This window comes from Mustela nivalis (assembly GCF_964662115.1).
Source record: "Mustela nivalis genome assembly, chromosome: 17".
NCBI lineage: Eukaryota > Metazoa > Chordata > Mammalia > Carnivora > Mustelidae > Mustela > Mustela nivalis.
The window spans coordinates 47455977-47469561 of NC_139036.1; the positions used below are offsets into that span (position 1 = coordinate 47455977).

The window sequence follows — 13585 nt, forward strand, 5'->3', positions numbered from 1 at the left end:
TCTGCTATAGACATTTATTGAATCGTCCGTTGCACCGACGCTACACTGCACTTCAAAGAAGACTGGCCACAGGCAAAGTGAAATAAACCAGGTGGGGTGCTTTCAGGAGGCCTCCAGAATCATCCAACAGACACTAAGGCCAACAGACCAGTTTACAGGTTTTTACCAGAAATCTAAGGTTCCGTCTCTCTCTGGGGCATCCTGGCAAGGGAGAGTCACAATTGCACTTGGGTTTGTCCGAGGGGGCATTTCTCCACGTGACAATGTCTGGCTCTACGGCGCGTGCCAGGCGGGGGGAGAACAGACAGGGCCCTGGTGCGGGCAGAGCGCACCGTGTCACCGGCGAACACCCCGGCCAGCCGGGCCAGCTGCAGCAGAGAAGGGGGTTCGGAGGGGACTGGGCCACCCTGCTGGGGAAGGCTCGGGACCACAGCCACCTGCTCGCTGAAGTGGCATCGCTGGAGGCAGGGCTCAAGGCCAGAATGGAGTGTTCGCAACTGGAGCATGAGAGGAGGCTGGCCCCTCTCTCGAAGGCAGCGCTGGGGTAAGAAAAAGGCAACCATCGAAGGAACAGCGGTCAGGTTTGGAAAGTTCTTTGCATTTCTTCATTTACGTAACCGGTGTCTGTCTCAAACTGTGTCATGCTCCTCAAAGCCCAGAACAGGAGGAAAACAAGGAGAGAGCATTCACCGAGTCCAAGAAGCACAAGGTCAATGCTCTAATCATGTTCCTTCTAGGCTGAAGCCAAAGAGTGACTCGGTGGCACAGAGCACGTCAGGCAGCTGGGAGCACGCTCCAGGGCCGCTCAGCCCCGACTGCCCGCAGAGAGGGGCGCAGCGGGGTTCTAGAAGGGTGCTTTCCTCCCCACAGGAGCGGGTGGCCCTGCCTTCCCTGGGAACAGGGCAGCAGCAGCAGCAGCAGCTTTCTGCTTAAAAAAAAAAAAAAAAAAAGATAGAAGCCCCGGGGCTGAGGTCAGAGCGAGAGCAGTGCCTAAACCGGCTGCTGAGGGCGGGGAGCCTGGTGGCGGCCAGCAGGCCCCAGCCCCGCGGAGCAGAGCCCCAGCGCCAGCAGCCCAGCGCGCCTGCCCGGGGGCCATCTCAGCCTCCTCTCTCGGTGGCCCTCAGCCGCCAAGGACAGTTTGTCTCCAGCCTGGGCCCCTGCCCTCTCCCGGCAGAGCCGTCCTGAGGCCGAGGCCTGGAGAGAAAGCAGCCGAGAGTGCAGCTGGGCCGAAGCCACATCTCCACAGCTTCCCAGGGACGCGCCCCTCCCCTCTCCAGGGGACTCTTGCTCTGGACACCAGCATAGTTTATACATAATATCACCTGCTCCGCTGCCAAAGTCGGGGCCATTCTCACCACGTGTCATTCAGACGGACGGGACTCTGGTCTGAATTCAGCGTTACACAAAGCAAGCCTTGGCCTTGCCAGGCCTGTCACTAAGGCCCAGTTTCTCCCACAGCTTTGTGCTCTTGGCAGCCCCTGGACTCGGCCCAGCATCCGCTCCTCAAGAGGAGAGCCACCCTGCGTCTTCTTGAAGGATCTGTGCTTCTGTAGCCCGGACTGACCACCCAAAACCCTGCCCGAAGCGGCTTGAGTGGAGGGGGTGACGGTGACAACAGGGCCGGGGTCTGTGCGTGACTAACGGACTCTAAAGCAACAACAAGGAGGGAAAGCAGAGGAAGCCAAGCCCTACAGCCCACAATGGGGCGCTGCGCCCGCGCGCCCGCTGCGCTGGCCAGCCCTCCCCGGGAGCCACCCAGCCAGCAGAGCCGCGACAGAGCGTGGGAAAGTCGCCTACCCAACGCCCCCACCCCGAGCTGCAGCGGCCAGCCACAGCCAGGCCCTCCGCGCGGGACAAGGACAGGCCGTCACTGGGAGCCGGGGCTGTCGCCTTCTGTCAGCGTCTTGAAGTCCATGGAGAGGGCCTGTTCCTCCGCCTGGGGTGGCCGCTTCCAGTCAGAGCGAGTCAAGATGTAGAGCACGGTCACCCCGAAGCCGACCAGCAGCAAGCCCAGCACGTTGGCCAGGACACCCTCAGCCTCAAACGTGCTGTACTTGGCCCTGCGGGGTGAGGCGGGAGGGAGAAGCCCCCCAAGGGGTCACGGTCGGGCCAAATGCCCTCCGCACCCAGAAACAGCAGAAAGATGGCCTGGTGTCCCCTCCCCAGCCCCGCCCGTGTCCCCCGCCCCCGCCCCCCGGAAAACCTTCGCTAAGCCGGGGGAAAGCAGAGGGGAGGACCCTCACCCAAGTTTGAACAGCAGCGCCTCCTTCAGGCCCAGCAGGGCGGTGCCCACGGACAGGAGGAAGATGGCGGCGCCGAAGAAGACGTGCTGTGGGCGGTAGCGGCTCCGCAGGGAAAACGAAGCTCCGGGGAACAGGAAGAAGCTCAAGCCCACGAGCCACTGCAAGGAAAGGGGGGGCTGCCAGACACCGAGCTGGCCATCCGTCTGACGGAGCCCAGGACACGCCGACAGGCAAGGAAGCAGGAGCCCTGCGCCCACCCGCCGGGCTCCCTCCACCCTAGAGAGCCTGGGTGCGGCCCCACAAATCGCCGGGGCGGCGGAGGTCCTGGCCATGGCGTCCCAGGCCTTGGCCACACAGACGTGCTCTGAGGCACCCTCGCCTGGGAAATCCTGGCTTTTGCACCCATTTCAGAGTCCCCAGGCAGCACCTCTTTCACTTTCAGGCACACGGCCTGGAAGTGGGCCCTGATGGGACACCCGTGTGGTCACCCCCTCCCTCCGCCCCCGCCCCAGCCCCCATCGCCGTGGGCTGAAGCCTCACCTGCACGAAGTAGAGAACCAACACGAGGAGGCCACACCAGCTGTGCAGGCTGTACAGGTCCGCGTAGCCCTTCTTCCGGTGGTAGTCGAACACGGCCACCACGCCTGGGCCGGAGAGAGGGGCCGCGTGAGGACAGGGCTGCCGGGGAGGTGACCCAAGGGAAACCCGACTCGCTGGCACTTCTGGGATCTGGTCCCAGCTCGGTGGCTGCCAGCACCCAGTGTCCCAGCCGGGGATGCCCGGACGGGGGCGGAGGGCTGGGGAGGGGACCGTAACAGAACTGGAGTGGAGACAGACGGATCAAGCAGCTACTTCCCCAAGTCCGAAGCAGAGGCGGGGAGAGGGGGCGCCTGTGCCAAAGAACTCACCCACCAGGGCGATGACGAGCGCGAAGACGTGCAGCAGCCCGTGCAGGACCTTGGTTGTGCGTTTGGTCTCATTCCTGAAGACCCGGTAAACCAGCAAGGCTTATGGGGAGCGAGAAAGGGACCGTGAGGCCGGCCTGCCACCAGCACCAAGGAGACACCCCTTGGCTGGGGGAGGCCATCAGAATGAAGGGCTTGTCAAGGTCCTCCAGCCACAGCCAGGGGCGAGAAAACAAGGCTCCGTGGGGCCCAGCAGGGGTCCCCGGATGTGTGTCCCCTAGCACCCCTGCCACCATCCCTTCCTTGTCAAGTGTGCTGTGTACTCCAGGCTATGTGGTCAAGGTGATCACACAGTGATGCCAAGGTGTCACCAAGCTTCTGCGTTCACCTCTTAGCTCTGATGAATAGTCCAGGATGGAAGCCTGAGCAGACACTCACTACCTTTACCAAGCAGGCTCCCTAGACAGGGAGACAGGGAGCCCCCAGGTCCGAAGCTAACTCCCCACCCCGTCACTGCGCTGAGCCAGACAGACCCAGGCGGCACAGAGAATGCCTCTGCGGAGCGGCTGCTGCTGGAGGAGTGGCTGTCGCCGGGACCACCTCTAGGAAGAATGGGTCAAACAGATCCAGACTTCTCCTTAGCAGAGGAGGAGGCCACAGAAGCAAGTGGGGGCCAAGCACAGCCTCACTCCTTCAGAAAGGAACTTCAGCTCTGCCAAGTCCAACACCTACTCCCGACACACACACACACACACACACACACAAATCCACCCTCTTTCTCCCGATATCAAACCGTCCCCACAGAAGCTGGCCTCAGCTCACAGCCCAAACCCTAGGCTTCCTCCTCTAAGCAACACACACACCACTAGATGCTCCTGTGGAAAGACCAGGACAATTAGGAAAGGAGTTGACACCCCCACACCTCAGGCCTGGATTTGGATGCCTGGTGTCCCCAGGATCCAAGCCAGCTTCCTTCCTGTCTTTTGTGGAACAACCTCAGGACAAGAGTGTTTGTACAAACAGCCTCTCTCAGGAGTGGCTCCGGGCGCACAGGCGGGACTCACCGTCTCCTTGCAGGAAGATCAGGCCTATGACCATGGAGAGCGGGTGCACGTTAAACTGCAGGGCGCCCTCCCAGGCGATGCCGCCCCGGTACAGACCGAGCCAAGCCCCCGTCATGGCCACCACAGTCAGGCCCAGCAGCTGGGAGAAAGCCACGTAGTAAGGCAGCGCTCCGGGCGTGGCTGCCAGGCCGGCCCGACTGTCCATGCTGCGGCCGCTGCTGGAGGAGAGACAGACAGCTCAGAGTACCACACGCCACACCCCGGCCTCCCAAGGCCGAGCCCAACGCCCCACACCCCCTTCCCCCATCCCGCAGGCCCCTGTGCTGAAGCCGGCCACCCCAAGTCTCTAGGGCACCAGCAGAGGTGCTCCACTTCCCCGGAGACAGACCAGACACCGGCTGAGAGAGGCCATGAGGGTGCAAGTGAAGGTCCCCCAAATTCGGGTGTGAGCAGGTGTAAAGCCTGCACCTGGCTTTACATTCCGTTTCACGAGGCCCCGGGTGTTCTCAGGGGGCTTCACAGACGAGGGACAGAGAAGTGAAGAAATCTCTCGAAGGAACAGGGTTCCTCACTGTTTGTCCCCCGGGTGTGTCCTAAGGACATCGGGTGCATCCCCCGCCCCAGTGTGCAAGCCTGTCGCCCGAGATGAAGAGGAGTCCTGCCCTTCCCACAGCAGGGATGTGCTCGGACCCTGCTTCGCCTGACACACGTGGGTAACAGGAGCAGCCAAGCAGCCTGCTCCCCCTGCGGCTGCCTCTTCCCCCCACCAGCCCTGCTCAGGGCAGGCCAATCTGCACTCCCGCTCACCTGACGCCTCCAAAACTAAAGTCACCAGAAGTGAGCCCTACAGGGAACAGCACCTCGCGTTCAGGGCTTCTGCTGTGTTTCATACACGTCACTCCGCTCCTGCTGAGCCTGTGTGAGGCCTGTGTAAGCAGGGAGTTACTGGACCCATGCTACAGATGAGAAAATGGCAGTTCCGGGTGTGTGTGTGTGTGTGTGTGTAGCGCATTTCCTGGCTCCTCTGCCCAGTCCACCCCTCTGGTAGTCTCCTCCCTACCCCGCCCCCCCAACCCCCAACCAGTTAGGACGGCATTCAGCCTCATGCCCGCTTTTCACCCTGAATCAGTTGCTTCTCCTGACCCAGAGCCCAGCCCTGGCCCAGACACTCAGGAGGGAGAGGCAGCCTGGGCACGAACAAAGATAGCCTCCATCCGCCTTGCCTTGCTGCTGGGGTGTCTGTCCTGTGCCCACAGAAAGGTGCTCTCCCCCTCCCCAGTCCTGGCCTCGCCTAGCACTGCTGGAAACATCCCAGAGAAAGACAGCCCAGCAGACACATGCCTAACAGGCTTATGGTCCCCTGCTCACAGCCAGCGTGTGCTCTTTCTCTACCGTGTCCTGCACAAGAACTTGTGTCCAGCCAGCCTGGTCTTCTACGACTACTGGGGAGGTTACCCCCCAGTTCTCTCTGCCATATCCGACAAATATTGGCAACTTCACCATCGAAAAAAGTCGGTGGCAGTGGGGAGTGTTACTAATACACTTCTTTCAGTAAAATACAGATTAGCAAAAAAAAGGAAAAAATTACCAGTAATCAGCATTTTCATGTGTGTCCTTACATCACTTTTTTCTAGAAATATATATATTATTTTATAGAAACAGAATCCTACTGATTTCTAACCTGTTTTAACTTCATAGTAGGTCATACTCATCTCTTCATGTCAAAGAAAATCCATCTACTTTACGCCATCATTTCAATGACGTGACAGGATTACAGAATACAGCTGTTCCGTGCTTTCACCAACCTGTTGAACCTGTTGTTCAACATTTAGCTAGCTCCCAGTTTTTCACTAAATAAACCATGCTATGTGATCATCTTTGCACATGTGTCTTATTAATTCCTCACTGGAGAACAGAGGTTTTTGACATTTTATCAAATCATCTTCCAAACACACTCCCCCAGCAGGTAGCAACACCTGTTTCCAGAAGGCCTGGTGGACAACAACCCTCTGCTTCTGAAACTCTTGTCTCTGTATCTGTCACCTCTACACAGGTAACTCCTAAATGGAAGGAGCTCTCCCCCAAATACAAACCCCATTTTTGGCCACCCACCATTCGCCTCTGCCGACAACCCACACACACTCCAAACGCAGCACGTCCAAAGTCAACTCATCTGCCCGTGACAACCAAGCCTGCTCCTGACCGTGCACCTGCAGACATGGCCACCGAATGCTAGAGGATCTCCCCTGGGCTCCCCCCCAGCCCACCGCCATCACTTCCCTCCTGGCCATCTTCCTTGCCACCACCCCAGCCGGGGTGGGGCTTCTGCTCCAATCTCTACACCCCCCTGTCGCCCCAGCCCGCACCAACAGCGTCCCTGCCTGCTGGTGAAATGCCACCTCTGTGACACCATCTGAACTCCCAAATCTGCTTCCATGTGTGCCCCGGGTTTTCTTACCAAATCCACTCAGAGGAGACTCTCGCTTCCCCTACCACCCTCTGCCTCACACTTCCGGCCTCACTCCCTGCTCCCCGCCACTCGCACACCACCCCCCCCACCTCCTCCATTCACCCTTTCCCCCATCCCTCGGCCCACAACCTGAACATGGCATTTCGTTCATCTCTGGCGGGTCCTCTGCACCGCCAACCCTGGCCGGGGGCTCAGTTACCCCGTGGTGGCCTGCCTCCCGGGAAGCTCGCCTGCACCCCTCTGCTCACCTGCCCAGGGAGCTCGCTCGAGGCAGGCCTGGAGTCCCGCTCTTCCTTGGATCAACTCCGGGATCTGTTGCCTTGCACTGACTCGAACAGGAAAGATCAACCAAACAGCTGCTGTCCCGGGGTCACCTGTTCTCAGTCCTCCTCCCCTTTATTAGATTCATCCCCAGAACGCCCGGGGCACAGTCAGAACCTGATTAGCTCTGAAGGAGAAAGAACACAGGGAACGTGCTCTGCGGCTGGCAGACCTGTCACAGCTTCCGCAGCCCCAGCTCAATGACCCACGACAGCAGTGGGAGCTCAGGGCAGCAAAGGAACTGTCGCTCCCAGACCTCGGAGCTACTCCGTGGCCAGGCCAGCCAGCCTCCTACTGAGACAGGTAGAAATCAAAGCGAGGGTCTCTGCAGAGCTGTGAGGTTGTGACTTAGAAGAAGGAGTATATAGGAAAACCCTTGGAATTTCCCAACCACGCCAGAAACCTGCCTTGTTAACGAGCCCTTAGATAACCTGTGGGCGAGGGCTGGTTGCCAGGGAAACCAACCACGTGATTGACGCCTGGAACCTTCCGTTCCACCCTCTCAACCTCTAGGGAGCGGAGAGGGGCTGGAGATTTGAGTTCCATCACCAATGGCCAATGAACTAATCCAGCCTGTCCAAGTAATGAAGCCTCAGTAAAATCCAAAAGGAGCTTCCCAGAGGACGGCTACCCTAGTTCCCCAGGGATAGAAGCTCCTACGTTCAGGACCTTCGGGACCTTGCCCTAATGTTCCTCTTCCATCTGGCAGTTCCTGAGTCATAGCCTTTTAAAACAAATCTACTAAGTAAAATGTTTCGCTGAGTTTTGTGAGCTGCTCTAGCAAATTACTTGAACCCGGGGAGAAGGCCAGGAGAACTTTGCATCAACAGCAAATCCAGCGACCCTGGATTTGCGACTGGCATCCAAAGTGGGGAGCAGTCTGGCGGGACTGAGCCCTTAACCTGTGGGCTCTGACCCGATCTCCAGGTAAACAGTGTCAGGACTGAGTTAACTTGCACGGCACGCAGTCTTTGTCCACTGAGAACTGGAGAAGTGGCTGGTAGTGCTGAAAAGGAAAAGCACTTTGGAATAGCCGAAACCACCGAATGAGGGGCTTGAACATTCTGCACTGTAACGTCCCATCCTGGATTCCCCAGGAAGTCCGAACCCTAATACTGTTTGGAGCAGAGCACAGAGTGGAGAGGCCTGCCTGTGTGGCCGGGAGGATGGCTCCCAGCGGACTGCAAGCCCCCTCCTCTGTGCTCAGCCTTCTCTTGCTTAACCTCCGCAATACCACTAGGATAACAGGAGTGTTGTCCCACTTTAATGGGTGAGGAAACTGGGACTCAAAGAGGATACATGACATGCCCCAAATTATCAGCCGCGAATACTCAACGCATTTGTTCACTGAGCACCTGCTGTATGCTGGCGGGACTACCAGATGATGGAGCTATACAGGTAAGACGTGATCCCTGCCTTCGAGAAGCTTGCAGACGAGCTGCTAAGCAGATGTGGCATTTTTTAGTAAAGGGTGGTAAGAATTCAGGCTGCAAGCTCAACTCAGGCCTCCATGGGCACTTGCCACTATCCACCTGCTTTAACGCAGGGAGGTGACTCGCCCCAGCAGCTGGTCATCCGGCAGAGGCGTGGCTTTGCCCAGCATGGAGGGTGGATCTGAAAGCAATCAAAGATCAGAACGCGCGCTTGCCAAAGAAGTCACCCTGAACCACCGCAGCAAGGAGACTCTGTCTGTCCCACGCCAGTCCTCCTGGGTCCCTCACCTCTCAGGAAACCAGGCTCCTAAGGGAGGCCCATCACCGCATCTAGCACTGGTGTCCCCTGCGGGCTCTCCTGGGAGAGAAGGAGGCAGGATGGGAACAGGCAGTTAAGAGCGAAGGGCTGGCAGGAGGGCAAACCAGCCGATCCATGAGATTTTCACATCAGCTGCTCCAAAGGCAGCTCCCCTGCCCCATCTGTGCAGGGAACTTGGCATCTGGGTGATGAGGCGTCCAAGAGGAAACCATCAATAAAGAATGACCTTTGGAACTACGAAAGCCCAAGCTGTCTCCTCCACTCTTCCTTTCAGTGTGAAGGTGATTTAAGTCCAAGCATGAGGGATGCAAGAAAACTCAGACCAAGCAAGACCATCCTGCCTCAGGCAGGCCTGTGTCCTGCCTCCAGGTGGTCTCACAGTCAGTAAGCTCCATGGGTGAAAAATCCAGATTCACAAAAACGACAAAGCAGTGACTGGTTCTGTGCCTTCACAGCACATGACCTGAACAATTCCTTCAAAAACAGCTTATTTGGTTCAACATCACGGACAACCCATCTTTGGCCAAGGAGGGCCTGCTTCCAATGCTGGAGAGAGAACACATTTCATGAACTCCGGTTGAAAACTGACCCACCCACAAACACATCTTGCATGTGCAAACTTGGAAATCAGTTGAACTTGGAAATCAGCCGCAAGTCACTCCCTAGTAAGCAGTTGCCTTTGAATCATGTGCCTTCGGTTCCTAATCCAAACAGTGACAGCACTCTCTCTCCCTTCCCAATCGGGCTGCCCCCCTGCTCCACCCCAGAATGCTGGTGGTTCCTGGGCCTTTGTTCCCGGAGCAGAAGCAGCAGCACCAAGGGCCTGGAAGCTGCCATTCTCCACCCCAAAGCTCTCCTCTGCCGGACAGACCGGAGTCTTAAAAGCAGAGGAGGCTCTTACAGCCCTTTCCACGGCCACTCTCTTTTCTATCAGAGCACAGGATGGGGGTGACAGTTTTGGCAGCTTCTGGAACCCTGGGCTGAGACAGTCACACACCACCCCCACCCCACGCCACCCCTCCCACACACACTTGCAGGCCGGATCCACTTAATGCAATCAAACAGGCACAGGAGCTACCCGCAGGGCTTGACTGTGCTCAGAATCACTCTCTCTCCCTGTGTCCACAGTTTCATTTAAAGGCCACCAGGCCTAATCTCATTATGGGGACCAGACACTGCGCCTGTCCTAGAGCCTGGAAGCAGGCAGCCTGGCCTGGCCACAGCCCTCCTTGTCCACAGCGGGGTTTTAAAATTGGGTTAGAGAAGATTATACTGGGGACAGAAGTTAGAGCTTTTCTTGATGGGTGAGGGTCGGGAAGAGGGGACAACTCAATCGCCTGAGAATATCCTAGAAAGTGATGGAATAGAAGGCAAAATGAAGGTTGAGGTGTCAGCCAGGGCCCCAAGTAGCCTGCGGGAAGAAAGCAAAGCTTGAAGTCAAACACTGAGCCTGGTTCTCCATTAGGTACAGTGGGCTTGGGCCCAGGGTTCCCAATATTTGTAGGGTCCCACAAAAACTGTTAAGATTTCTGCTATCTCAGGAGGAAAACCAAATTCAGTGTTGAAGAAAATGCTTTAATGTTTAATCCAGCCTGGATTATATCTGCTTTATACCAACACAGTTGTAAAATATAGGGTTGGTTTATTTTTAATTGTTATTATTTTTGGTGGAAGAAGGGTCCCACCAAGGCAAAAGTGCCTGGGACCCATGAATGCAGCTCTGGTCAAACACACGTGATTTTAAAGCCAGTCCTACTGTTTATGTGCTCCTGCACAAACCAAGTCCCCTCTCTAGACCTGCTTCCTCAACGGCGAGATAGGGGACATCGGGTCCCACCTTCCTACTCACTGGCCTAGCAAAAATTAAGAGGGATAACTATATATGAGAGCCTAGCAAAGTGCCTGCCACATGGTAGGCATTCAGATAACAATCTAATAAGAATAAATCTGATCCTAATAGCAGCTTGGGAAGAGTCACACATCAGAAGTTGTTGACATAGAGGTCTGGGGCCAAAGAGAGCCAGAAGGCAGCAGACAGCACTACCCCTCTCAAAAATCCAGATGCCAATTCTGTCTACTCTCTGGCCGGTGCCCCGCCGCGCAGAAACCCCTGGATCTGGGGCCGATTCCTCCACCAGTGCCTCCTGGTGCTGCTGCCCCACCCCATACTGGAACAAGGAAAGCGGCCAGGGCTGGGACGTTGTGGGGCAGGCAGAGGTGGTTCCCCCTCCCAGTATGGCAGGCTTCTGCTGCATAGGGGGTGGACCACGGTGGTGGCAGGTTGCAGCACCCTTTCTCTATGTGGGTCTCATCTTGGCATTTACAAGTTTTCTTTCCGTACCTTCTGCCTCACATCCAATGTCACAAGAGAAATCAAGAGATCTGTGAGAAGGTGGCAAAAGCTTTGGCTTTTCTTCATTTGCTATGAAAACAAAGGAATCGAATCCAGAAGTCCTGAGATGGAGCTTCATTTAATGAGACTTAGCGACTCCTCAAAGACTGTATGAGTGGGGAGGGGCAACCTCAAGGAGAAAGGCTTGGGTGGGGGGGGGGGGTCCAGCGGGTAAGAGCAGGTGGAGACGGGAGGTGGCTCTGTCTTAACCCAGGCGTCAAAGGCAGCAGCGGACCCCCACCCTCGGCTCCGTTCTGTGCCCGCAGCTCTGGGCCCACCAGGGCCAACCCCATGAGCCAGGGTTTCCCAAATGAGGAACTCCTTGCCTAGGTACTTCTCAGCAAGAGGAGAGAGGCAGGCTCAGGGAGGCCCCGCCACTGGCAAAGCAGTTCGGCCAGTCTCGGTTTCAGGTTTCCAAAGAACAGTCGTAGCAGATGTTGGCTGATCCACGTCTACGTTGTTTCTAGAATATGGCCAACTATCAGGCGTGAGCCCCTAGATAAACGTGAGGTCACCTGGCGCTCGGGTCTAACTTCCGCGGACTGGCGCGGAGGCTGACCCAGGGCCCGAGGCCGACAGCCCAGGCCCGGCGCACGGCCTGCTCTCTCATCCCCCGCCCTGCTCCGCGGGTTCGGCAGCGGGTGAGGCGAGGGCCCGGGGTGCTGGCGGGTGAGGGGTTGGAGAAAGACCCGCGGCGGCTCGAGGTGGGGGGCGCGTTCCGCTGCGGGCACACCTGGGCCCCCGCCCCGACTCCGCGCGGGGGCTCGGCTCGCTCCCACCCGCCCCGGCCGCCTACCTGGCCGGGCGCCGGGCCCGGAGCTCGTCCCCGCCGTGCAGCGCCTCACCGCGCACGGGCAGGCGAGCTCCCCGCGCCGCGCCCCTGCCGCTCGGCCGGTTCCGCCCGCCGCGCCCCGCGCAGAGCTACGGCGTCGCCATGACGACAGGGCGGTGGCCACGGGTGCGGCGCGAGGTGGGAGGTGCGGCGCGGGTTACTGGGGGCAGGGGGCGCCGGAAGTGCCCCCGCGCGTCCCGGCACGCGGGGCAGGGCCCGGCGCCCACTAGTGCCCCGCTCTCGGGACCGGCCCCCGCCGGATCCCGGGGCCAGACCTTGACGCCGCGCAAAGGGAGATGCGGCGCGGCGCGCTGAGGGGCGACAGCCGCGGCCACCGCGACCCCGGCCTTCTGGACCCGAGCTCGGGTAACCTTCGAAATCCGGGCCTCGCGACCCGGGGCGCGTTCAGGGGCGGAAGGAGGTCTGCGACCCGGTGGGTGTGAGGGCCTCCCGCCCAGGTCTGACGCGGAGGCCGCGGGCGCTGCTCGGGGGGATGGGCTGCGGGACGGGGACCGGGACCGGGACCCAGGACGGGCACGGGGACAGGCCCGGGCGCCGTGGGGAGGGGCTACCGGCCGGAAGAGCTGTCGCCGGGCCTGCTCCCGGGCGTGGGCTCCGCGCTTCCTGATTCCCTCCACGCCCTCCCTCCTCTTCCCTCCCACCTTCTTCCCCCTTCCCCTCGCCCCGCCCCGGCTCAGGTGGCCACTAGGTGTCAGACACGGCCCGGGCCTGGGCCCACGCTGACGCTCCCGCAGCCCTGGGGGACACACCCCTCCCTCCTGGCCCGGAGGGAGATGTCACTGGTGGGCAAGGCTGGACTCATCCCTTCCCCAACACACACACACACACACACACACACACACACACACACACGGTGGCTTTTTTTCGCACTCCTTCCTTAAGGGACTTTGTCTGAGACTGACTACCCACCCTCCAGACAAACCAACCTAAGGATAGATACCAGTTCTCACCAGCCCTCCTGAAGGCCTAGATCTTGCCAGCGGCAGCCTCCCCTGTCCTAACAGCTGAGAGAAGGATGCCAAGGCCAAGGCTGGGGGCCAGCCCCTCCCGCAGCCCCCTATCCAGGAAATGCTGTGGGTAGATAACAAGTCCAGCTCAGACTTCTCACAAGCTCAGAACAAAAGGTTCTTTCCTGTCAGTTGCCTGGCAAGACTCACCAAGAGCCCGAGGGTAGGAGGGAAATGGGGTTTCCTCCCCTGGAGTTGTAAAAGAAACACCCCTCCCCCAGCGTGTCCCTCCCCCTCCCCCCTACCTCCCACACTGTGGGCTTCCCATGGGCAGTGGCCAAGGGCTCCTGAAGGACCCTGGCCAAAGGGGGCTTGGGGATCTAATTCCCCCTTACAGAGAGAACATACTCAAGCCCATGGCAAGACACCCAAGGGTGCCCACTCTCGTGGGCACATCTTCTAAGGGGGCAGACAGAGCAGGGCCCACCCCTCAGAGTAACCAAGCTTAAACCTGCCACCGCATAAATTTGTTGGAGTAGCTTTCCAGTTGGAGGGAGTTAATGGACATTTTAAATTAAGAAACAGCTCCCTTAGCGTGCCAGCAGGCAAACAGCAGGCAACAAATGCTCTGTGTGTTA

The 13585-nt window shown here is 58.7% G+C and overlaps 2 protein-coding genes across 18 annotated transcripts in view; one reads left to right on the plus strand and one right to left on the minus strand.

Annotated features, from left to right (window-relative positions):
* Positions 1 to 13006, minus strand: CYB561 (cytochrome b561). 12 transcript variants are annotated; one of them, XM_082706575.1, is made up of 7 exons: positions 12552 to 12616; positions 11474 to 11610; positions 4213 to 4430; positions 3152 to 3250; positions 2784 to 2887; positions 2244 to 2401; positions 1 to 2060 (listed from the first exon to the last, which is right to left on the minus strand). In XM_082706575.1, the coding sequence occupies exons 3-7, from the start codon at positions 4415 to 4417 to the stop codon at positions 1868 to 1870; spliced, it is 759 nt and encodes a 252-aa protein (XP_082562701.1). In that variant the 5' UTR covers positions 4418 to 4430; positions 11474 to 11610; positions 12552 to 12616; the 3' UTR covers positions 1 to 1867. The 12 variants fall into 12 exon arrangements, with proteins under 12 accessions (XP_082562701.1, XP_082562700.1, XP_082562699.1 ...); XM_082706574.1 differs by lacking the exon at positions 12552 to 12616 and adding an exon at positions 11944 to 12529 and having other exon boundaries at positions 11474 to 11642; XM_082706573.1 differs by lacking the exon at positions 12552 to 12616 and adding an exon at positions 11944 to 12136.
* The window catches only part of LOC309851357 (uncharacterized protein), a gene marked incomplete at its 5' end in the record, with an annotated part of 16020 nt that continues 14578 nt past the window's right edge, over positions 12144 to 13585 (plus strand). Inside the window, one exon of one of the 6 annotated variants that reach the window (XR_014304732.1) lies at positions 12144 to 12412. Coding sequence is in view for 1 of the 6 variants with exons in the window: in XM_082706578.1 (XP_082562704.1) it covers positions 12276 to 12345 (70 nt within the window). The remainder of the gene's footprint in view (positions 12413 to 13585) is intronic. The other 5 variants (XR_014304733.1, XR_014304734.1, XR_014304735.1 and 2 more) reach the window with 5 other exon arrangements.

What these genes read in the sequence shown, in the direction of transcription:
- CYB561 (XM_082706570.1), bottom strand. Translation starts at nt 5,102, where the DNA reads ATGAAACACAGCAGAAGCCCTGAACGCGAGGTGCTGTTCCCTGTAGGG. An exon ending in GATCTTCCTGCAAGGAGACG is followed by an intron (nt 3,251 to 4,212) that starts GTGAGTCCCGCC and finishes GCTCCCCATAAG; the next exon opens with CCTTGCTGGTTTACCGGGTC. An exon ending in TGGTTCTCTACTTCGTGCAG is followed by an intron (nt 2,402 to 2,783) that starts GTGAGGCTTCAG and finishes CTTTCCTTGCAG; the next exon opens with TGGCTCGTGGGCTTGAGCTT.